The sequence below is a fragment of the Phyllobates terribilis genome, unplaced genomic scaffold (genome assembly GCF_046119375.1).
Source record: "Phyllobates terribilis strain yellow unplaced genomic scaffold, ASM4611937v1 Scaffold_11__3_contigs__length_659146591, whole genome shotgun sequence".
NCBI lineage: Eukaryota > Metazoa > Chordata > Amphibia > Anura > Dendrobatidae > Phyllobates > Phyllobates terribilis.
The window spans coordinates 549,804,348-549,829,554 of NW_027362771.1; the positions used below are offsets into that span (position 1 = coordinate 549,804,348).

At 41.3% G+C, this 25,207-nt stretch overlaps 1 protein-coding gene across 1 annotated transcript in view; it reads right to left on the reverse strand.

The window, feature by feature from the left end:
* The window catches only part of PIWIL2 (piwi like RNA-mediated gene silencing 2), a 151,124-nt gene that overhangs the window by 80,128 nt on the left and 45,789 nt on the right, over positions 1-25,207 (reverse strand). The window contains exons 12-17 of the mRNA XM_073654043.1: positions 15,119-15,307; positions 11,429-11,513; positions 11,260-11,346; positions 10,152-10,292; positions 9,415-9,528; positions 3,604-3,792 (exon numbers count right to left, since the gene is read on the reverse strand). Of these exons, the coding sequence (XP_073510144.1) occupies positions 3,604-3,792; positions 9,415-9,528; positions 10,152-10,292; positions 11,260-11,346; positions 11,429-11,513; positions 15,119-15,307 (805 nt within the window). The remainder of the gene's footprint in view (positions 1-3,603; positions 3,793-9,414; positions 9,529-10,151; positions 10,293-11,259; positions 11,347-11,428; positions 11,514-15,118; positions 15,308-25,207) is intronic.

Sequence of the window (25,207 nt, forward strand, 5' to 3'; positions counted from 1 at the left end):
AGGGGCCGGACAACACTCTTTTTTAATCTGAGGTGTTCTATCCTATGTGGGCTCCGCCTACCCACTAGTAATGACTGTGTCTCCCTTCCTTCCATCTGCTGCTGAAAGTATTTCCATCGATTTTTCTGGCTAACACGGTACCGCAATATAATTTTTTATTGCTCATATTTATAACGGAAACTTATGCCTCGTTATCAGGCAGGCCACCAGATTGTAAAACTAAATTGGCGCCATAAAAAGTTAACTTTGTGACCCAAAGAAGAATCTGAAAGAAGGTGATAACTCTGTACAGTCATTTTGCGGTCTGTCACCTCTCCCCCTGCAGTGTGTGACCGGCCACCGTCTAATAGCATTATTATGGATCAATCGCATGTACAAGCTTCTAATCATTCTCTAAAAAGAGTAGTAATGAACTTTGTACCAAATAGAGAGATTATTCCTGCTATAATCACACTGACCCAGTGGGTGACGGGTTAGTAAAGCACACTGTGTTCTCGTCGCTATTGTCACAAATGCAATCAGTCAATGCTGGGAAACAATGACGTGCCATCCAGACATTGTGGTGGAAAATGTTCTCCATAACTGTGAAGCAACATCAGATGGATAAATAAGATTAATATATATTCTTTTGGCATAAGATTTAGCATAAAAGGTACAGTAGTGATTCCACGGGGATTTTTACATAGAATAGACATGTGAAACACAGCGCAAGTGTGCAGCGTGATCCAACACTTCTGCCTCGTCAGTCCATGACACAGAGTCACAGCGCTCCCTGAAGGCTGGAATCACACACGTGGTTTTATAAGAGGGAGCCAAGGGTGGATGCAAAGGAAAGAAAGAACGAGGTTTGGCCTCTTTCCTTGCATCTACTTTCGTCTGGACTACTGCAACTCTCTTCTGATCGGTCTCCCTCTTACCAAACTTTCTCCTCCCCAATCCGTCCTGAATGCGGCAGCCAGGGTCGTATATCTGTCCAGCCGCTTCACCGATGCCTCCATCTTGTGCCAGTCATTACACTGGTTGCCCATTCGCTACAGGGTCCAATATAAACTCATCGCTCTCACCCACAAAGCTCTCCACAGTTCTGCACTGCCTTATATCTCCTCTATCATCTCTGTCTATCGCCCTACATGTGCCCTCCGTTCTACAAATGGCCTAAGACTAACATCCCCCATAATCCGAACCTTGCACCTCTGTCTTCAAGACTTCTCTCGTGCTGCGCCAGTTCTCTGGAATGCTCTACCCCAGACTATCCGACTGATGCCTAGCCACCACGTCTTCAAGCGCGCTTTAAAAACCCATCTCTTTAAACAAGCCTATCACCTCAACTCCGTAAACTAACTTTCCCCTGTTCCCTCCTTCTAAATATTATTCAGAATCTGCTCCCTACTTTTAATCGGTCTCCACACCCTCTACGCACACGATAACTGCACTCGATACTTGATTATTGCACTTAAACATACAGACTGATGACCGGATCATGAAGCTTTATATGAGAATCCCTATTTATTATAATTGCTGGACCTGAAATAACAAGCGCTTTTCACCTATTGTGTCCCCTATTTCCTTGTAGATTGTAAGCTTGCGAGCAGGGACCTCACTCCTGATGTAACTGTTTAAACTGTCTTACCTTGTATTGAATTTATAGTCTGTACATGTCCCCACTTAATTGTAGAGCGCTGTGGAATATCTTTGCACTATATAAATAAAAATTATTATTACCCTATGGATACGTCCTAAATATCCGAGATGACACAACGCCTTGGAAAAGTCACGTGTTATGAAGAGAATGCTGTGGTCGGCTTAATGTTGATGATGTCTTACTCCTAAAACCGCAGTGATCATCCACGGTGGAAATGTAGGATTAAAGGATAATGTACAAAAAATAGATTTCAGCTCACCTGGGTCAGCCTGCTCGGTCCACTTTCTCATGAGGCACGGTGCTCGGATTGTAAAGATCCCCGTCTGGGAGACATTAGGCAGTGATGAAAGGGTAATTATTCAGCAACTCGTGAAATTGACTTAAAAAAATAGCCTTTATTCTGAAAAAATTAAAAACATGAGACCATAGTGCAAATAAAAGCGCACAGAGGCTTACACGTTTCGGATACTTAGATCCTGCTATACTGCTTACTCATGCTATGAGTAAGGATCTACGTATCTGAAACGTGTAAGCCTCTGTACGCTTTTATTTGCACTATGGTCTCATGTTTTTAATTTTTTCAGAATAAAGGCTATTTTTTTAAGTCAATTTCACGAGTTGCTGGATAACGACCTTTTCATCAGGATTAAAGGATAACTCTTCAGCCATGTAACACGTAGATGAGCCAGTAGCGCCACCGTGAGGCCACTGTTTGGTAGTCTCTCTGATAAAACTAAGGCTATGTTCACACATGTTGGGTTTTTCAGCGTTTTATGCTGCAGATTTTTCTGCAAATTTTCAGCTGCGTTTTGCAGTACCAGCAAAGTCTATGAGAAACCAGCATCCTCTGTTCACACATCTTGGTTTTTTTGTTGCTTATTTTGTGCCTTGGTTGGGTATTTGGAAAATAGAGCATGTCACTTTTTTCAGCGTTTTTTCACCCATAGGAAAAAAGAAAAATAGGTGAAAAAAAAACGCATTAAAAACGCATCAAAGTTTGCATCAGCGTTTTTGATGGCATAATAGAATGGGGTTCTTTTTTTTCACAGAACTTTATGTACATGTATAAATAGAGACAGAAGGACAGTGAAAAAAAACGCTGAAAAAATGCAGCAAAACCTGCATTTTTGACGCAGCTGATTTCCGGCCAGAGATCAGTTTTGCTGCAGATTTGTGACGTAAAAAAACCAACATGTGTGAACATAGCCTAATAGGGAATATGGGAAGGGAGAAATTTTGAGAATTTGTCAGATCTAATCTAAAAAGACAGCTGAATAAGGTGACAAATAAAATCTACTATGACCGGTACAAGTCTATTCCTCTTAAAGGGAATCTGTCAGCAGGGTTTTGTTATATAATTTGAGAGCAGCATGATGTACGGGGAGAGAGCCTGATTCCAGCGATGTGTCATGTACTGCAGTTTTGATGAAATTGCTGTTTTTTCTGCTGCAGCTCTAAGAATGCTGAGCTGTGAATAACCCCGCCCACACCCCTGATTGGCAGCGTCCTGTGCACACTGTTAGCAAGCTGCCAATCAGTGGAAGAGGCGGGGTTACACAGATTAGCTGGACTATCTTGCACACAACACCTAGTCCTGTAGTGATAATCTCCTGCTGATAAAACACTGATTGCACTGTAGCTACAACAAGCAACTGAGAAAACAACACATGCCTGTAATTAGGGTCTCTGCCCCTACATTATGCTGTTCTCACACTACAAAGCAAAAACTTGGTGATACATTCCCTTTAACTTTGTCAAAAAATGAAAAACAACATAGCTGCTGCAATGACAGCAGTCAACAGGAAAAGCCAGAAGACAGGACACACACGGGATATGAAGGTCACCGGTCCCAGTGTATTATTTCCAGTAAACCCTTATTTGTACCAGGGAAGTTTGGAAATCCTGCATTGTCATTTCCATATGCCCAGTTGGGTTCTTTCTCTGGACACCGGCTTCCTTACCTCTCCCTCCAGCAGGGACCTGATGCATCGTGCGTACGTCTCTACACGGTCGTCTCGAAGCTCAATGGCATTAGGCTGATTCACGCGCATGCCGATGGGACCCGCAATCTTTTCGATAGTGCTAGTAAGATCTTTGACTTGGGTGAAGGCGCGTTTAGGATATATTACAACCCAATACTGCAGGGGAACCTAGGGGAGAAACAGAAAACCAATCTTATATTAAAGGGAAGGTGTCATCAGAAAGGGACTCGCCATTTAAAATTGTTTTATATGTTAAGTGCAATTTATTTTATACAGATTTTGTTTTTTGAATTTTTTAAACATTTTATCTCTAATAAGAAAAACAGAAATCCTGCAATTTTTATACTGAATACCAAGCCTAATACCAGGCTCACACTTCCTTGTTGGTGCTTTTTTTTAACATAAGACTTTTTAGCATTCACGTTATCATCACAAACAGGATTAAGACTGATAACACCTCTAGATATCACAGAATTCAACATTCACAATAGCTGATATCACCGCCTCCCCCTCCTGTACAATGACTGATAACATCTCTATATACCGTAGATAACCTATTGTGAATGGTGGATTCTAGGTTATCTACTGTATATAGAGGTGTTATCAGTCATTGTACAGGAGGAGGAGAGGAGCTGTGACATCACCTATTGTGAATGGTGGATCCTGTGTTATCTACTGTATATAGAGGTGTTATCAGTCATTGTACAGGAGGAGGAGAGGAGCTGTGACATCACCTATTGTGAATGGTGGATCCTGTGTCATCTACTGTATATAGAGGTGTTATCAGTCATTGTACAGGAGGAGGAGAGGAGCTGTGACATCACCTATTGTGAATGGTGGATCCTGTGTTATCTACTGTATATAGAGGTGTTATCAGTCATTGTACAGGAGGAGGAGAGGAGCTGTGACATCACCTATTGTGAATGGTGGATCCTGTGTTATCTACTGTATATAGAGGTGTTATCAGTCATTGTACAGGAGGAGGAGGTGAGCTGTGACATCACCTATTGTGAATGGTGGATCCTGGGTTATCTACTGTATATAGAGGTGTTATCAGTCATTGTACAGGAGGAGGAGGAGGTGAGCTGTGACATCACCTATTGTAAATAGTGGATCCAGGGTTATGTCACAGCTCACCTCCTCCTCCTGTACAATGACTGATCACACCTCTATATACAGTAGATAACACAGGATCCACCATTCACAATAGGTGATGTCACAGCTCACCTCCTCCGCCTTCCTTCACAATGACCATAACACAAATCAGTCGTGCCTAAAAAATACTTCAATAAAATTAAAAAGGATCTAGGTCAGTCTATTGCTGCTGAAGAAAAATAAATAGGAGTCTAGTATTAGGACATGTGGACAAGTGTGAAGACTTTTTTTCTATATTTTAAAGTCCTTCCCACTATGGCCAATTGTTGCTTTTGACTTTTTGTTTTTTCTTTCCCTTCTTCCAAAAGTCATAACTTTTTTTCATTTTTCAACACAGCCGAATGTTTTTTTTTTTTAATATGGGATGAGATTTAACTTGTTAGGACACCACATATTTTACCATATAATGTACTGAAAAACGGAAAATTATCCAAACTGGGGCAAAATGCTGAAAACAAATGCAATTCCACCATTATTTTTTGCTTTTATGACATTTATTGGGCAGAACTGTGCATTTAATGAGCAGTAAAAATAACCTGCCAACGTGATTTTCCAGCTCAGAAATATTACAGTGATGACAAACTTGGAAAGTTATTTTTTATTTTAGCATTGAAAAAAAAAAATTGGTTTCTTGCCGTTTTCTGAAACCCGTAACTTTTTATTTTTCGGTTGATGGAGTTGTGCGAGGACTTAATTTTGTGCACGGCGAGCTCATTTTTAGACGCAGGTGTGGCCACCAAAAACCGCAATTCTGGTGGTTTTTGTACCTTTACGGCAGCGTTTATTGTACCGGTGAAAATTCTATATATAGATCGGACTTATACGGATTTGATGATACTTACCATAATATATATTTTTTTTTTAGTGTTTTTATTTTTAATAGGGGAAATGAAGGGAAATTTTCCTTCTTTTACTCATATGGGATTTATAAAGAGTACAAAGATGGCGGCCATGGGGTCCCTCAGCTGCCATGACAGCCCATTTACACCCCTCATTGCTTCATGGAAGGGGGAAGATGGGGGAGAATGGGTCTCCGTAATGGCCCATCCCTGGGAACCTGTGGCATTTAAAGGGTTAACAGCAGCAGCTAAAGAGGCAGTTAAGGAGTTAACAGAGAGAGAGTTCGGTTGTAGGACCCAGCGGCATCAGTTCCTGAGCCTGCTTCATGCACCTGCACATGTATGTCACACGTTGGGAAGTGTCTAATATAAATACTAATGAGACAGGGGCGTGCGTCTTTCCGTGCTTATATTGTCGACCCAGTCACGTGATTGCGGTGCGCCAATGGGCTGTTATGACAGTTGAGGGTCTGCTGAAGACCCCTGTGCCTGTCATTACAATCCTCCTGTGAACGCCGGCCCGTTTAAGAAGAAAATTTCTAAAATTAAGTAAATAAATAACGGATTCATAAACAAGTGTATTACATACAATATACATACGTGTATATATATATTGATTTACAGACAAGCAAATTCACAACTGCATAACAGGATACAATATTTTCACAGTCAGCCATAAACTTATGTTTTTGCCATGTGCAATGGATCAAAGGTAAGACATAAGACAGGAGGAGAGGACGGGTGAGGCCGAAGCACAGACCTCACATATATCCTCATGATCACATTACACGTCTAGTCTCCCTAGGACCAATCTTTGGTCACAGTAAGGGTGAACCTTTCACAAGGTAAAATGTGCTACATTTGGGACAATCAAAGTCTCAGTATGTGTCTTGTAAATCATAACAACACAAAGAAGTTACAAGGTGAATAATACTAAACACCTGTTAAATCTAATTGCAGTTTGTTTTTAGCACTTATGTCCTTATACTCAGTGGCAGTGCTTGAGGAAGAAGGGGATTTAGGAACAGGAAAACAAAACTTTCATAAAAAGCCAAATTAAATGCTAAAGATCCTTCTGCACACCACTAGGGGGAGTTTAAAGAGAACATATTTATTCTGGAATTCAATAAATGCTGTACAATTTTCCATGCAGTGAGCTCCCCCTAGTGGTGAATGTAGGCAGACTACATTTTATCATGTAGTCTTGGGAGCCGAGATCTCAATCTGCGCATGCGCCGCCTCCAACGGCCATTTTCCCGGAGACCGCCACATTGAAACCATTTAAGTGCGGGGGCTCCGGGCTTTCACGAAATGTCGGCGGAGCCCCCGCACTGCCGAACACCCCCTTCTACCAACCTGGGATGGTACTCGCAGCATCACCCTGCAGTGTCGAGCACCAGCCTGGGCTCGAAGCATAGACCTGCAATGTCCCACCTCCACAAGCCCTCCTTCCAGCCCAGGACCCGCAGTATCGCCCGACTCCTGCCGCGGCTGCCCCCCAGTAAGCTACATTCTGTCTCTAAGACACAACCCCATTTTCTCCCCAAATTTGCATCTTACAGTCTGAAAAACACAGTAATTACATTTTTACAACTAAAATGCTATTTTAACCTCAAATGAATTTTTATAAAGGCTAATAGAACAAAATAGACCTCCCAGTTGTGCAATTTCAGCTGAGTGCGCCAGTACCTGACATGTAATCGGGAAATACTCTTCAGGCACAGAGCAAAGCTCAGAAGGGAAGAAGCGCCATATTATAGTACAGATTTTACTGTTATGTCTGCGGGTGTCATGTCACATTGGCAGAGCCCCTGAGGTGTCAGAACAGCAGAACCCCCCATAAGAAACCCCATTTTACAAATACATCTCTCAATGAACTCATCTAAAGATGCAGTGATCGTATCGACACCACAGGTGTGTTAGAATTTTATACCATTGGTCAGTGAAGAAAAAAATAATTACATTTTACCACAAAAACTTTGTTTTAGCCTCAAATTTTACATTTTCACACAGGAAAAATGGGTAAAAACGGCACCAAAATTTGTCCCACAATTTCTGATGAACGTGACAATGCCCCATATGTGGCTGTACAATACTGCTTAGTCACACGGCGAGACTCCGGAGGGACAAAGCGCTATTTGCCTCCTGGAGCACAGATTTTCCTAGAATAGTTAGCGGACTCCATATACAGAGCCCCCAAGTGCTAGAAGAGCAGAATCCCCCCTCAAGTGACCCCAATTTGGAAATTACACCCCTCTGGAAATTTATCTACAAGTGTAGTGATGATTTTGACTCCATGGGTATTTTCCAGAAACAAACAGCAGTGGGAATGTTGCCGAGTGAAAATGCAGACCTAACATTGTAGTGCCCAGTACATTGTAGTGCCCAGTACGTTGTAGTGCCCAGTACGTTGTAGTGCCCAGTACCTTATGCCCAGCTTTTTCCAAAGTTTTTACATCACCATATTTTGAGAGCTCTATAATTCTGCCGACAGTCATGTGAGGACTTGTTTTTGCGGGATGAGTTGGTACCATTTTCGGACACGTAACAATTTTTGATCGCTTTCTATTCAGCAATTGTTTTTTTTTATGCCGTTCACCGTGTGGTAAAAGAGAGAAGACATCTTTATTCTTCGGGTCAGTACGATTACAGCGATACCACATTTATATCATTTTTTTTCTTTCTTATGTTTTGCTGTTTTTACACAACTATTTTATGGAAAACAAAATAGTTTGGCATCTCTTTATTCTGAGAGCTATAGCTTTTTCATTTCTCCGCTGATGGAGCTGTATGGCAGCTTGTTTTTGCGGGACAAGACATTTTCAGAGATACCATTTTTATTTACATTTGACTTTTTGATTGCGTTTTATTCCATATATTTTTTTTTTGTACGGGTTTTGAAGGGTTTAACTAGTCTGACAGTTTTATAGGTTGCAGAGATATCGAATATATGTACTTTTTTTGTTTATATATTTTTTTGTTTTACATAAATGCATGTATTTATTGGTATTTTTTTTTTTTCATTTTGCTTTTTTAATTTGTGACTTTTTAAAAAAATATTTTATTACTTTCTTACTTAGTCCCTCTATGGGACTTTCATTACTCTGATCCCTGGTATAAAGCATTGCAATGCACCAGTACTGCAATGAATTTTAGCTGTCAGTGCTGCACTAACAGAAGCCTCTTAGACCTTGCTCCTGGCATAATTTAAGCAGGCCACGGTCGTTGGCAGACCTGGAGGTCTCTACATCGGGCCCTCGCAATGTAAATGTTTTCATAAAAATTTCAAGTCCCTAAGGAAGTTGCACCGGAAGCGATACACATGGGGACGCTTGTTTTGCTATTCCCACCCTCGCCCCACTTACCTGAGGATAAGTAGACGTATGAGCATGCATGTCTGATATGTTTATCTTTATGGCTCCGTCTACATGACTGGAGGATTGCTGTGTCTTTGTGAATATATGGTGAGCAGCCTTATTGGGGTACCGGTTGGACACAAGCTTATGGCTTGGAGTACTTTGGTTCCAATGTTTTGTCATTTCTGGATGTTTTGCACGTTCTGGATATTTCATCTGTATATTGTATCAGTACACAATGTGACTTACATTTGGACATGCATTCGTTTATGATGTTTTGATTCTCAGTGGTGAAATGCAAAAAAAAAATAAATAAATGTTCTGAGTCAATCTATATATATTTGAGTATAATTCAGTAAAGTCGGGGTAACACAGAATTACATCACAAATGCAATGCTTTATAACGCCCCAAGTCATCATCAAAAAACAGGCAAACTCACAGCTGAAATAGACGGCTCTCGGGTCACTTCTCTGGTCCAATTCAGGTCTTCTCCTGGTGAGAACGAGTTATTCCTTAGGTTAATCTTCTCCATTGGTAGGATCCGTCCAGACGTCTACACAAAGAAGTAAAAAGGGGGATTTAGTTAACATTGAAAATCTTCACTGAGAGTATCCTCTATACCAAGACTAATAATTCCTTAATCCCCCTATTTTAACTTGAATATACGTGTAATTCAGGCGAAAAATAATTTTTGCACTTGAGTTTCAATAAAAAAAAAAATTGCACCATTTGCACTGTGTTGCATCTATTGCTGGCTGCATAATGAGTTAACTGAGAATCCATCAGTGAGCTCGCTATGATGGTCTGAAGGGGGGCAATTTGTAAATCTTATCTGTCCTTTTCTAAGCTCCTCTCAAATGATTTACTACCACAGACCAAATCAAAGTTGAATGTGCAGCAAAACTAAAGAGCCTGTAAGAGCCAAAATGGTCCTATGTTTTTAATCAAACCCGATTGCAAAAAATGTATTTTTTAACCCAAAATACATGCATTAAAGTTAAAAATGTCCCCAAAAGTGGATGACCCCTTTAAATGGAATTTTAAAAATGAATGTGAAAACATTACAAAAAAATCCTGCTATTTGTCAGCCTGCGATACTTCTGTACATATCTTGCCTTTCCTATACAAACATTAGTACATGCAGCAGATGGTAAAATGCAATAGTCAAATACCTACCAAATGTATATCGGAGTCGATTTGGAGGCCCCATCTTTGCAGCTCAACTTGTGATTCCTCGTTGTTCCGAATCCTTTTTATCAACTTTCCCAAGGAAAGGTAGTGCTGCTTGGGACTCAGATGGATCTGCTGGGTCAAGTCCTGAAAACAAAGAAGAAAATAATGGCGGAAACAGGGAGGGGGAATGTCATGTGGGAAGAATCTTGCACCCCACATCTACAATCATTCTTATTCCCCAAGCCAAAAGCATGTTTGGGGGGCAACCCTGACCCCTTTGGAAGATGTTTTCTCTAAATCATGTTCAAGAGTTAATATTGGCTGCCTTTTTCCTTTTCCAGGGGTCGGGATGTGAGCAGTGTTGGAACTTAAAGGGGTTTTTCCCACGAACAAAAGTTTATTTTAATCAACAGATCTTGGAATAATAATAATTTCCACAATTGAATGTGTTTAAATAAAATGTTCCTGTGCTGAGATAATCTTATAAATGTGTCCCTGCTGTGTGCTGTGTAATGGCTGTGTCTGACCGTACAGGGACATGGTCTGATCATACCACATCTCCTGGGCAAAGCAAAAGAGTATACAGACATTACAGCCGGGGATCACAGCTGATTCTTTCTCTGAGGTAAAACATTTCACTGCCTGTTTTTAAGTAATGTTTGACCTCAAAGAAAGAATCAGCTGTGATCCCCTGCTGTAATGTCTGTATACTCTTTTGCTTCCTCCCCTGCCCAGGAGATGTGGTATGATCAGACCATGTTCCTGTACGGTCAGACACAGCCATTACACAGTACACAGCAGGGGCACATTTATAAGATTATCTCAGCACAGGAACATTTTATTTAAACACATCCAATTGTGGACGTTATCATTATTCCAAGATCTATTGATTAAAATGTTGATTGAAATGAACTTTGTTCATGGGCAGACCCCTTTAAGGCAGTGAGCCGCTGTAGCACAATATTTGGCCGCCTGTTGATTTCCCCCCCATGAGAACACCTCATCATAAAGGTTTCAGTAGTCGGCTCCAGGCTAAAGTTGTCAGAGAAGAGACCCCCGCTGAACGTCTATGGGTAAGTACTGCACTCTTCATCAGCCGCTGTACCGTTACCTTCATGGCTCTAAAGTCTTTTTTCATTTTTTCAGGAATGCCAGTCATGTAGGAGAGCTCTGGAAGGAGGAGGACCATACCCGACATCTGAAATGAAACCAGCAATGCGAACATAGTCAGAAAGAAAGGTCCGCCATGACATCAGCACGCAGCGCAACACGGACGTCACCTTGGTACGAGCATCTTTCCTCTCTCTGGGCCTGTGCACTAGGAGCGGCTGGTCCACTTCCTTCACTGTAATGCCGTAATTCTTACTGAAGGGAATAGACACATGATGAGCGCAACGAGACCTCGCAACAGACAATGCAGCCGCAGAAACGCGCCACACACATGAGCGTCACGCACTTCAAGCCTCTTATGACCGAGGGACTTGGGGCCAAAAACCTCACCTTTTCAAATGCAGCATTGTTTAGAGGATATTTTTTATTCATAGTCTACTCCAAGACATTTTTTTTGTTTTACACATGAGCCTTTTTTTATTATGGAATATTGGAAAGGATTTTTTTATGCTGTATTTTAATATTTACCTGAAAGTGATTGTTCTTGTGAAATATGGTAAAGGGATTACTCAGCGCTGGACCGTGGGAGAGTGTGTAAAACATTAAAACAAAATGCAGCGCGAGGGACAGGGCTTTCTGACAACGGAAAACCCCTTTAATATCCTCCTATAATGTAGTATATACGTTACCCCCCCACACACGCACACACAATAATTGTAGCCTTTTTCTACTCTGGTCCTGTCTGATTTAGGCAACGTTAATATTTCTTTCAGTTTTTTTAATCTTTTTTCTCATTTTATTTATACTTTTTTCTTTTTTTTTTTTAGATTTTACTCAGCTATTAATTTTCATTTGGAAATCAAGGTCCCAGAGTCTGGAGGGGCCACAATCCAAGCTGCTTGAGGTCTAGTGTGAAGACTCCACAATCAGTGATGGTTTGGGGAGCCATGTCATCTGCTGGTGTAGCTCCAAGGTGTTTTATCAAGACTAAAGTCAGCGCAGCCGTCTACCAGGAGATTTTAGAGCACTTCATGCTTCCCTCTGCCGACAAGCTTTTTGGAGATGGAAATGTCATTCTCCAGCAGGACTTGGCCCCTGTCCACACTGCCAAAAGTACCAATGCCTGGTGTAAAAACAACAGTATCACTGTGCTTGATTGGCAGCAAACTCGCCTGACATTAACCCCATAGAGAATCTATTATAGAGAATCTATGGGGTATTGTCAAGAGGAAGATGAGAGACCCCAGACCCAACAATGCAGACGAGCTGAAGGCTGCTATCAAAGCCACCTGGGCTTCCATAACACCTCAGCAGGGCCACAGGCTGATCCCTCCATGCCATGAAGCATTGATGCAGTAATTGATGTAAAAGGAGCCCCGACCAAGTATTGAGGGCATTTACTGAACATACATTTCAGTAGTAGTAACATTTCGGATTTTAAAAACATTTTTCAAGCTGTTATAAAGTATTCTAATTTATTGAGATAATGACTTTTGTGTTTTCATTGGCTGTAAGCCATAATCATCAACATTAACAGAAATAACACTTGAAATAGATCACTCTGTAATGACTCTAGATAATATGAGTTTCACTTTTTGTATTGAAGAACTGAAATAAATTAACTTTTTGATGATATTCTAATTTTGTGAGAAGCACGTGTGTGTGTGTGTGTATATATAGTTTGATGTATGCAATAACTGTTGGACACAGTAATGTTTCTGCCTTGAAATGAGGTTTATTGTACTAACAGAAAATGTGCAATCTGCATTCAAACAAAATTTGACAGGTGCATAAGTATGGGCACCTCACCAGAAAAGTGACATTAATAGTTAGTAGATCCTCCTTTTGCAAAAATAACAGCCTCTATTCACTTCCTGTAGCTTTTAATGAGTTCCTGGATCCTGGATGAAGGTATTTTTGACCATTCCTCTTTACAAAACAATTCCAGTTCAGTTAAGTTTAATGGTCGCCGAACATGGACAGCCCTCTTCAAATGATCCCACAGATGATCAATGATATTCAGGGCTTGGGACTGGGATGGCCATTCCAGAACATTGTAATTGTTCCTCTGCATGAATGCCTGAGTAGATTTGGAGCGGTGTTTTGGATCATTGTCTTGCTGAAAGATCCATCCCCTGCGTAACTTCAACTTTGTCACTGATTCTTGAACATTATTGTCAAGAATCTGCTGATACTGAGTGGAATCCATACGTCCCTCAACTTTAAACAAGATTCCCGATGCCGGCATTGGCCACACAGCCCCAAAGCATGATGGAACCTCCACCAAATTTTACTGTGGGTAGCAAGTGTTTTTCTGGGAATGCTGTGTTTTCTTGCCGCCATGCATAATGCCTTTTTGTATGACCAAACAACTCAATCTTGGTTTCATCAGTCCACAGGACCTTCTTCCAAAAAGAAATTGGCTTCTCCAAATGTGCTTTTGCATACCTCAGCCGACTCTGTTTGTGGCGTGCTTGCAGAAACGGCTTCTTTCGCATCACTCTCCCATACAGCTTCTCCTTGTGCAAAGTGAGTTGTATAATTGACCGATGCACAGTGACACCATCTGCAGCAAGTTGATGCTGCAGCTCTCTGGAGGTGGTCTGAGGATTGTCCTTGACTGATCTCACCATTCTTCTTCTCTGCCTTTCTGATGTTTTTCTTGGCCTGCCACTTCTGGCCTTAACAAGAACTGTCCCTGTGTTCTTCCATTTCCTTACTATGTTCCTCACAGTGGAAACTGACAGGTTAAATCTCTGAGACAGCTTTTTGTATCCTTCCCCTGAACAACTATGTTGAATAATCTTTGTTTTCAGATCATTTGACAGTGAGGAGCCCATGATGCCACTCTTCAGAGGAGATTCAAACAGGAGAACAACTTGCAAGTGGCCACTTTAAGTAGCTTTTCTCATGATTGCATACACCTGGCTATGGAGTTCAAAGCTCAATGAGGTTACAAAACCAAAAAAAGTGCTTTAGTAAGTCAGTAAAAAGTAGGTAGGAGTATTTAAAACAAGAAAATGATAAGGGTGCCCATACTTATGCACCTGTCAAATTTTGTTTGAATGCAGATTGTACATTCTCTGTTAGTACAATAAACCTCATTTCAAGGCAGAAACATTACTGTGTCCAACAGTTATTACATATATCAAACTGAAAGAGCTGTTGCAAAAACACCAATTTTTATAAAACATTAAGCTTAAGATTAATAGGGGTGCCCAAACTTTTTCATATAACTGTGTATATATATATATATATATATATATATATATATATATATATATATATTATATATATATATATATATACACACACACAAACATATATATATATATATATATATATATATATATATACACACATACACAGTACAGACCAAAAGTTTGGACACACATTCTCATTTAAAGATTTTTCTTTATTTTCATGACTTTGAAAATTGTACATTCACACTGAAGGCATCAAAACTATGAATTAACACATGTGGAATTATATACTTAACAAAAAAGTGTGAAGCAACTGAAAATATGTCTTATATTCTAGGTTTTTCAAAGTAGCCACCTTTTGCTTTGATGACTGCTTTGCACACTCTTTGCATTCTCTTGATGAGCTTCAACAGGTAGTTTGATGCCTTCAGTGTGAATGTACAATTTTCAAAGTCATGAAAATACAGAAAAATCTTTAAATGAGAAGGTGTGTCCAAACTTTTGGTCTGTACTGTATATATATATATTTTTTATTTTTTTTCAAAAGGCAGAAAACACGATAAATTAATAAAATAAGCAGCGTTCACCCCATCAGGCCCGGCCTCTGGCCAGTGTCATGTGCCCGGCGTGTGTGGTCACGGACATAGGAACCCTCACCTGTAGTAATCCACAAAACTGATGTTTGTGCCATCTGACATGGTGAAGACATCGTTAGGGCTCTTGCTCCACTCGATGTCATCGATGCGGTACGTCCGGTTGTTGTACCTGGTGATCACGACGCTTCCCACCAGCTGCTTTGTGACTTCATCTTGAAAGCTCTCGCGGTTTTGCTGGTACAAAACGTGCCTGTAATGTGACCAGACGCACACTATGGAGACTGTGGAGAAACACCGTTCATATTTCCTCCCCTCATTTAGCAGTACTCATGTGTAGCACTTTTGCACACAGCTTCTGTGCGGACCAATGTGAATCCATGGTTACACTGCTGTTATGCTTTATGCCTCTGGCCCCTTTTCTTACCGAAAATAGATGGAAGACACTAACACATGACCGCAGGGTAAACTACACAGGGTTTATTTGTAGTAACCATGGAGACACATAAGTTTGCACAGGAGCTGTATCCTGAAAAGTTTCTTACCCGAGACATTTAGTTAAGCTTCAACGGGTTGTCCAAGATCCTGGATAGGTCATCAATATCAAAACGGTGGAGGGTCCGAAACCCAGCCCCCTCACTAATCAGCTGCAGCCGGATGTACACAGTAGAAATAGCACGGCTCCATGTAGTGGCTATTCTCGGTACTGCAGCTCAGCCCCTGTTGAAGTGAATGTGAACAGAGCTGCAGCACCTGAGAACGGCCACTAGATATGACACAAAGTTGTGCAATTCTGTCTCTGAACACTGTTGATATTCAATCTCAGTTGGAACAAGCTGATTGGTGCTAGGTGTTGTCAACCCCAATATTATATTAAAGTGGTTCTCCAGGAATGTAATAGAATGGCCGCCATTACCTAATTTAAACAGCAGGTCATCCTATTTACATGTCAGAATGGGCAGCAGTGTGAAGAAACACAACTCCAAACATCTGTGTCTCAACTGACAGAGGAGATGTATCATAAGCAGACGTACCTCCAAGAGCGGAGGAGGAGGACTGTGACATCAAAAGAAATAAATCTTCTCCACGGCAGACTGACTGTGCACAAAGGATTTTTCTCTAGCCTCAGTCCTTCGTGCTCATTCAGCCGAGATTTATTTCTTCTCCTGTCACACACTTAACTCGGCTCTCGGAGGATTACGATACAGCTTCAGTCAGTTGAGACACAGGTTTTGGGAGCTGTATTTATAACAACTACAGCCAGTCCTGACACATGACTAAGACAGGCTGCCGTTTGATTTATGTGATGGGGTCATTTTATTACATTCTTGGAGAAACCCTTTAATGACCCATCCTAAGTAAGGGCCATCAATATAGAAGTCCTTGGCAACCCCTCTAATATTCCTCCTAAGGGTAAGTTTACACAGGCATCACAACTTTATGCTGTGTTCATTCAAATGGGTGTCTGATAGATCCCCATCGATGGCCTATTGGTCTGTCAGGGATAGTGTCATTTTCTGTGAAAGGTGACAAAACTCCCAATGGAGGTGCACAACTGCAGTGTGAACAAAGATTAAAACTATTCTGAGGCATGTCTATCATTATGAGTGCGGCAGGGGTGTGAAAGACTTCTTTATGACCAGTAATTTATGGGCACTGCTATGACACGGTGCTGCAGAGCAACAAGACCAACCATGTGCTGTATAATCATTAATATCCACTAAGCAAAACAGAACGTCTAGTACATTAGTGATCAGTCCTGCCATTTATGAGGGTTGGGCGTCATTTATAGCATTGGTATGGAATAATTGCATGAAAAGAAATGCTCTGTCATACGCTGTACAATAGTACTGACGTGTGCTCCAACACCCAAACCAGTTCTGTCACAGTTACATCCCAGTAAGAAAGTCTAACCAGAAACAATGCAATAACAAGCCCCATTCACATGAAACTTAGTATTGGTCACTGTCGTTTAAAAAACTTTGTATAAATCAATAGTACAGCAATTGTTAAATATAGGCAAGTATCAGAAAAACAGGCTTCTTTCTCCACTTATAAGCCACCACTTCTCCTTCACCGGCTGCTGAAGACATCAGATGTTATGGAGACAGAGACATAGAGACAGGAATCATTCATGTATGTGTGTACAGTGTATAGAAGTCATCATAATAGTAAGTTTTCTCTATACTACTCTAAAGCTGTCACATCACAAGGTACAATACAGCCAATCAGGAGAGACTATCATAGCCTGTATAAAAGCCGAGGCAGGGAATGGAGCAGCTAATTTAGGGTCATTCAGGATAGTGAGAAGATGTCAGAGCTCACAGTTCAGCAATAGAGGTATGGAGAGAACACTCTAAAACAATAGACAAATACTCCAGACAGTAATGTGTTGTACAACTGCACCAATGAAGAGGATGAGAATAGTAGTTTGGGAATAATATAGAGATTCAATTCATAGGGTAGAGAGAGATAGGGGATGTGCAGGCAGCAGTGCCAGACTCAGTGTGATTGATTACACGGTGGGATAATGTAGCTGGCAGCTGTCCTGCAGCATTTGAATTACACATTTTTTCATTCTTCATGCTGAAGAAAGCAACAAGCCAACACATTATTTCATAAAGAACTAATAAAAAAAACAACCTAAAAATAGTGTCAGTCAGAAAATGTTATCTTGTCAGAAGTGACCCATGCTGAGTTTTTGCTTTTCTTGTTCGATCCATTTTGTGAAAAGGGGAATAATTATTTTAAAAATACAAAAGAAAATTAACTAAAATCCAGACATTTTACTCGTTCACTACAGGTCATTTTTCCATTTTTTGTTCCTTCATTTTTTTCCTCTCATCTCCCAACAGCAATAACATTTATATCTTCAACATAGGCGTATGAGGGCTTGTTCTTTGTTGGACGAGTTGAACTTTTGAATGATACTATCTATTTCACCCTGTCATGAATGTGATGTATGAGAAGCAATATTTTTTAAAACTTTTTTACTGAATTTTCTAGAATTTTTAGGGAACTTGAAACTGCTTGTGCTTATACAGTAATACAACAGTACTGCTATCTACAGGGGAAAAATCACTGCCTGCTAGACAAAAACAGCCCATGGCTGGCATTCATAAGAGTATCATCATGACACGCACAGGGGACTTCAGCAGACCCTTGCTATAGCCATCCCACTGGCACCATGTGATGACATTGCGGGGGAGCCGATGGTTAGAGAATCATGCCCCCCCACCCGGTCGTGCGCTGTAAATGCTGCAGTATGACACTGACATTGGAAATTTACAGGTTAACAACAGAATAATACAGCTATAATCTGCCGGGAAAGAGGGGAGTCAGCTCCTGAGCCTGAATCAAGGACAGGGGGCCAACATGACGTACCAGTATTATGTGTCTTAAGGGGTTGACTATGGCTGTCTATTTAACATCCGTACACATCACACAAATACTGTAGCCACATTCTGTATTTCAGATGTCTACCTAGCATTCCTTGTTCAGTCCTTTTTGGAAGGGGAGAGAGTGGGGGAATAATTATGCATAAAAAATCCAGACATTTGACTTTTTTTTGCACACCTGTTTTGGTAGTCAAATTTGACACCCGAATGCGCTATACCAATACTATCACTATTGCCGCTACTGCATTTTTGGACATGTTCCTACCTAACATTTCTTGCTCAGTCCTTCTTGGGAAAGGATGAATGAGTGGGGTTGAAAACAGTGACAAAAAGGTAATTATAGTGTAGTAAAAAATGCAAAGTTAAAAAAAAAAAATGCACATTATGCCGTCCATTGCCAAAGGAAAAAAAACTAACTGTAGCTAAGAATGTGGGAGAAGCAAGTAGCGGCAGCACCACTAGCACAGATGTCCGGGGAAAGCATGCTAGTGGGGAGGAAGTGAGGGGCGTTATGGAGTACATGGTACATCACTAGTCTCAGTCCCAAAAGGATAATGTTACCTCTGACAGTGAAACCATCAGTTTGAGTCACTGTTCAAAAAGCAATCTTCCTCAGCTGCAAAAGTTAATCTTTTACATCGTGGACTTTCAATTGTGTCAATGACACCTCCATTTGTTTGCCCCTTAGTCCCCCATGTCACAGACCTCTGATGGCTTTTTAAAACAAAACACACAACTTCTTCCAGTTGATTTATTAGATGAGATGAACAGTCAGCATTTGGTCGAATGAGATGGTCCCAGAGGAGATGGAGGACATGTTTAAAACATCTAGCTGTGTCGCTGGCTATGTCAGCCTGTTGTGCACCTGCCCCGGCTAGACCAGGCTCTGCTCCCTTCCCTTATGGCCACCTTTGCTGTGCTCCATGTCAGATTTTACAGGTTGCCTGGCGTGTCTCTGTGACATCATCTTCCTAGGCCTTTTAAGGCCCAGATAGAGAAACACCCGAGTCTTAGTATTGATACTCCAGACTTTAGTTGCTGTTTGGAGTGCACCACCATCCATTTACATTATGCAATTCTTCCAAGATTACCGCAAATCCTCAGTCCTGCAGGTTAACCTTCTGCTAGTCACTGTCTGGATATACCCATTGGTTGCAGTAAATGTAATGAACTTATTGAACTCAGTTCATATTGCGCACTTATCATTGCAAAATGCCTGTGGTTCCTTTGCTTTGTTCTGTGTGCTGTTTCAGATTTGCAATTTCTAACTAGTCTTTCCCCTTGGCCCTGTGGTTTCCAGTCTCCCCAAGTCCTTGATTTTCCATGTGTCCTTCAGCAAACTAAACAGACACCCTGGGTCAGTATGTCCACCTCTGACCTAAAGTTATCTGAATCCACGGCAACAGGTAAGCCTAACAGAATGCTAAGATCATGGATTCCAAAGGTGCAACAACTGCAACACCACTGCCAGGAAATACAGGATGAAATATCTCAACTGGTTTTGCAACTTGCTTTTAGCCAACGTGAGCTTATCCAGGCTGTGCAATCTCTCTCAGCCCATATGGACAGACTGCATTAGACTCCTGCTATTTCACCACTAGTTCCTCAACACCTGCCACAGCCTAATATTTCTCTGGGACATTTTTCTTGGGAAACATCCCACATTTGCCTACTCTTGCTCCTTTTTATGGTAATCCTAAGGACTACTGGGGCTTTGTGAAACAATGCACTATACACATTGCGTCCCCAGCAATATTTTTGTGACCAGTCCAAAAATATTGTCCTAAGAAACTATGGAGTTGGCAGCCTCACTCAGAGAGGGACGATCATATAATGCATTCTCTACCGACTTTCCTGTCTGTCTTCCGTAGAGCATTTAATGAAGTTGTGTCCTTTCAGCCGCTAATTTCATACTGTGGTTCAGACAAGGAACTAACGCTGTATGACATTATGTCATCCAATTCCGTACCCGGTCTGCTGATTTGGCCTAGAACAATGACGTTCTCCTGGTCAACTTATAAGCCTATACAACCGGTTCAAAGACTAACTGATTGGTAGACATTTGCCTTTCTCCCTTAATTTCCCTTGCCATCCGAGTGGACTTGCATTTTAAAGAACAGTCTAATTAAAAATAAACTCTATTGTTATGGCTCGGTTTGGGGATTCGATGCGATGACCTGTTTCTTCGTGGTCGGTTATTCTGTCTGTGTAGCCATTACTCTTTTCCTTCCCTGTCCAAATGCTGACTGTTCTTATAGTCTTTATTCTCCCTTGTTCGTTTGCTCCTCTCCAGATGTTTTCCATTTTCACACTTTGGTTTGCTCTATTATGTTCTGGATGGGGTTTTATATATTATTCATTCACTGCACTTCCTTGCTGGCTATACTTCAAGGTGGAGTTGTGCTAAGGAGTTCCAGTCCTTTAGAGAAACGATTTACCCTGCTAGACTTACTCTGCTTATATTCTTGCTGTGTGTCTGTTTGTCTAGCTACCCAGTACCTTCTCCTTTTACCACTGTTAGGTTTCTGGGACGGTATTCTAGTTTCACTTATTTGTTATCTTTACTATTCCCTCTCTCCCCCTTATGAACGTGCTTTAAGTTTCTCACCCTGGGTCTTCGTGTCCACCTGCATAAAAAAGAAACACAGGTCTCTGAGATCGTACATAGGCTATCGGGGTCTCAATAAAATCATGCTAAATGAAAGTTATCCATTGCCACTCATCTGCGTGATATTTCACAGGATTAAAGGTGGCACTGTCTTCACCAAATTAAACTTGTGCAGATCTTAAAATCAAATCTGCATTAAAGAGGGCAATGAATGGAAGACAGCATTCAATATCTGTGATGGTCATTATGAATATTTAGTTATGCTTTTTGGTATATTCAATGCACTGGCAGTGTTCCAGGACTTTGTGAGATCTTTTGTGAAGTTCCGTACCAGTACGTCCTAGTCTGTCGGGACGAGAACCTAATCTTCTCCAAAGACTTAGACTCTCATCGGCGTCAGGTCCACATTTTTCTAAAGAGACTGAAAGAAAACCACCTTCATGTTGGAGAAATGTCTGAGGGTCATGAATTGCCTTTTTTCGTATACATCATGTCATCTGAAGGTCTACAATGGATCCAGAAACACTTTCTGCTATTTTGCATAAACCACAACCCGTTGGTCTCAACGCCCTACAAAGATTCCTTTGCTTCGCAATTACCGCCAGTTCATTAAAAACTACTCTTACATGGTTGCTCCTCTTATAGCCCTAACTCCCTCAGAAATGTGCTAATTCCCAAAACTGGGTAAATTCTGCTCTTTAAGACTTTCAAGAACTTTAATCTTGTTTTTCTACTGTTCCTGTCCAATACCATCATGATGTTGACAGACCGTTTTTCTTTGAAATGGATGCCTCTGCTATAGGCATAGGAGCAGTTTTCTCAAAAAATTCCTCTGGAGCCACAAATGATTCCTTTGGATTCTTCTCCAACAACTTTTCTCCAGAAGAACAGAATTATTCCATAGGTGACAGTGAGCGCTTAGCCAAAAAATAAGTCTTTGTGAAATGGCGACTTCTACTTGAACGAGCTAAGTTCCCAGTCACCCAGGAGTTAAAACTTAATTCCTTTCTCGTTTTTACTGGTGGCCTAAATGGAGACAAAACTTTAAAAAATTTGCAGCATCTTGCCCCCATTGTGCACAGTTCAAACCCTCCAGTCAAACACCTCTCGGTCTTTTACAACATCTTCCTATACCACTAGAACCCTGGGCCAAGATTTCCATGGACTTTCCTTCTGATCTTCATGAGGCCCAGGGGTTTACTACTTTCTGGGTCATAGCTTACGATTTTTCCAAGATGACTTGTATTATTTTATTTTCAGGACTTCTGTCTGCAATGCCGTTAGCCTAACTGTTTTCTGAAGTTTGTAAGTTCACATCGTCTTTGACGATGGTGTGTAATTTATTTCCAGGTTCTGGAAGGCGTTCTAAAAGAAATTAAAGATCTCCTTGAACTCCTCCTCAGCTTATCACCCCCAAAGTAATGGGAAGATTGATTCTACCAGTCCATGGAGAATATTTAAAAATTTCTCCAACTCCAATCAAGATAAGTGGCCAGATTTGCTTCCTTGAGCAGAGTTCGCCCACTATTCAGTTTCAGAGTCTTCTGGAAAATATCCATTTGTTACAGTGTACAGCCGAGAACCTGGTCCACCCCTGCCAATTGCACCTAAAAGTCTACTTCCTGTTGTGAACAGCAATTCTCGGGAATTCATAACATCAGCACCAAGGTACAATCCGAATTGGCTGTTGCTGCAGCAAAAACAAAGAAGAGAAGCGATACCCCGTCGACTTATTCCCAACATCGTTCTTGGAGATCAACGATGGCTTTGCACCAAAAATATCCATTCATAGACTAGCTGCAAAATGTTGCTTCTTAGATTCATTGCTCCATTCCACATAATTACGCAAATTCATCCGGTTACTTTCCATCAAAACCTAACCCCTGCATCAAAAATCCCTAACGCTCTTCATGTCTCTCTACTATGACCTCTGGTCCTTAAATTTTCTCCTACTGTCAAGACAGTTCCTTCTTCTGCCTCTGATCCACACACAAGAGTACGAGATCAACAAAATTCTGGACTACAAAAGGGTTTGTGGGAATGCCTTCTACTTGATTGACTGGAAGGGATATGATCCTAAGGAGGTTAATGCTACAATCTTACTCAAGAGATTTCATGCTAAGCATCCTTATTTTTCTATTACTGACTCTTTTAGTCAGAGCCCTAAAAGTGGGAGTAGTGGTTGTGCACCTGTCCCAGCTAGGTCAGGCTCCCTCTCATATGGCCACTATTCTTTGAGGTTCAGTTAGATACACACCAGTATCTTAGTATTGAGACTCCAGAGTTCAGTTGCTGTTTGGAGCACTCCACCACTCGTTCACATTGTGCAATCATCTTGCAAATCTCCTGTGATTTCTGCGAACTGTCAGTCTTGCCAGTTAACTTTCTGCTGGTCACTTTCTGGATTAACCCATCAGCTGCAGTAAGCATAACGAACAGTTATAGGATTCTGTTCATATTATTATTATATTTTGCATTCATCCCTGCAAAACACCTGTGGTTCCTCTGTGTATTGCTTTGGACTTGTCATTTCCCTTTGGTCTGTCCCCCCATGAAGCAGCATCACCTGCTCACGTGGTAAAGCCAAACTAAATGAACAACGCCCAAGCTATCATCTTACTCGAACTTGTGATCATCTTTCTGGTAGCCAGATTGCATCCTCAATTAGCGGCTGGCTGTTGTCATCATCACCATCCTGAACTCCTGCTTTCCGTAATCTTCCTCTGTTGCGTCCTAAGTTAGCCTTTTGCAAAATGATGGCATGCGCTCTGCCTCGATGAAAAATACCCAACTGTCATTACATCTTGAAGAAAGCATGCTTCTGCTCTGTACTCTCACGTGGCAGAGACTAAGGGCCACTCCTTGGAATTGACATTGTGCTGCAAGTCACCATCGACAGCAGAAATTACAACCCGGGACTTTATTATTTGTCTTTCATGGTTTATTGAGTCAATGTTTTGAATAGTGGCGATGCAGTACTGCAAACGGGCCAGGTGTTTACTGGTGACATCTCCACACCAGGCAACGCTTTTGCAGTTCCTCCACCTCCTCCTTAATGGACATCTCCACATCCCCAACGGCAATAGGACAGAATGCTGTAACAAATGTCACACCGGATGGCTCCTCGTCAACTACAACTGGTTAACTCAGCACCAATGCCAGAAACCATCATGCCATGGGTTTAGGCAATGTAACACATGCTAGCAGAATCGCGTACGGTCTCAATTTCCTTGTGCACAAAAGGTGAAACATTTTCCAAACAAAAATTCCTGGGTTTCCATGACTACAATTTTCTTTATTATCATTTTTTAAAAGGGTTCTCCGAGACTGAGATAAAATGAATCCCTGATCTAATTCATACTGCAGCCCGGTCCTAGTCACGTCAGTTCCGGACTGTAGACATACAGCTCCCGAGACCTGTGTCTCAACTGACAAGAGCTGTATCACACAAAACTCAGTCGGTGGCCAGGAACATTGCTGTAATGTGTGAAAAAATACATTTTAATTCATGTTGTGCTCGGAAAAGAGATCTCCAGCTTCATCATCCTCCTCCCTCAATCTGACAGCTTTATAGCAGTGCATGAAGACCGACTGCGCCCAACTGGAAAACAAACTTTGGGGAGGATGAACCTGGAGATAAACCCACTGGTACTGAGCGAGGATGAGATGTGTTTCTGCAGATATGACAGCCGCGTGCCCAGCGGCTGACTGAGGTATGTGTCATACAGCTCTGGTCAGATGAGCTTCATATCTTCAGTCTACAGCCAATCCTGACACCTGACTAAGATGGGCTTCAATTATGAATTATATCAGGAGCGCCATTTTATTTCATTCTCGGAGAACCACTTTAATGTATATAATGAATTTTTGGGCATCAACGGTTGTGAATTCGCCCTGTAAGTCCCCGCACAGGGCTAGGCATAAATGGCATGACTGCAATATTCTTTACCATTATCCCAAATTTTGGTAGAGTTTGACACAAGGACTAAGCTGACAGTTATGGGGACCTTTAGCAGCTCCTGTGGTACCCTGCAGCGGCCATCAGCCTGTAATTGCGACGGCTGCTAGCTCCAATCTTGGCAGGTTAACAATTGAAATAGTGCACACAATGGTAATGGTGTTGTTTAAATGCTGAGGTCAGAGATTG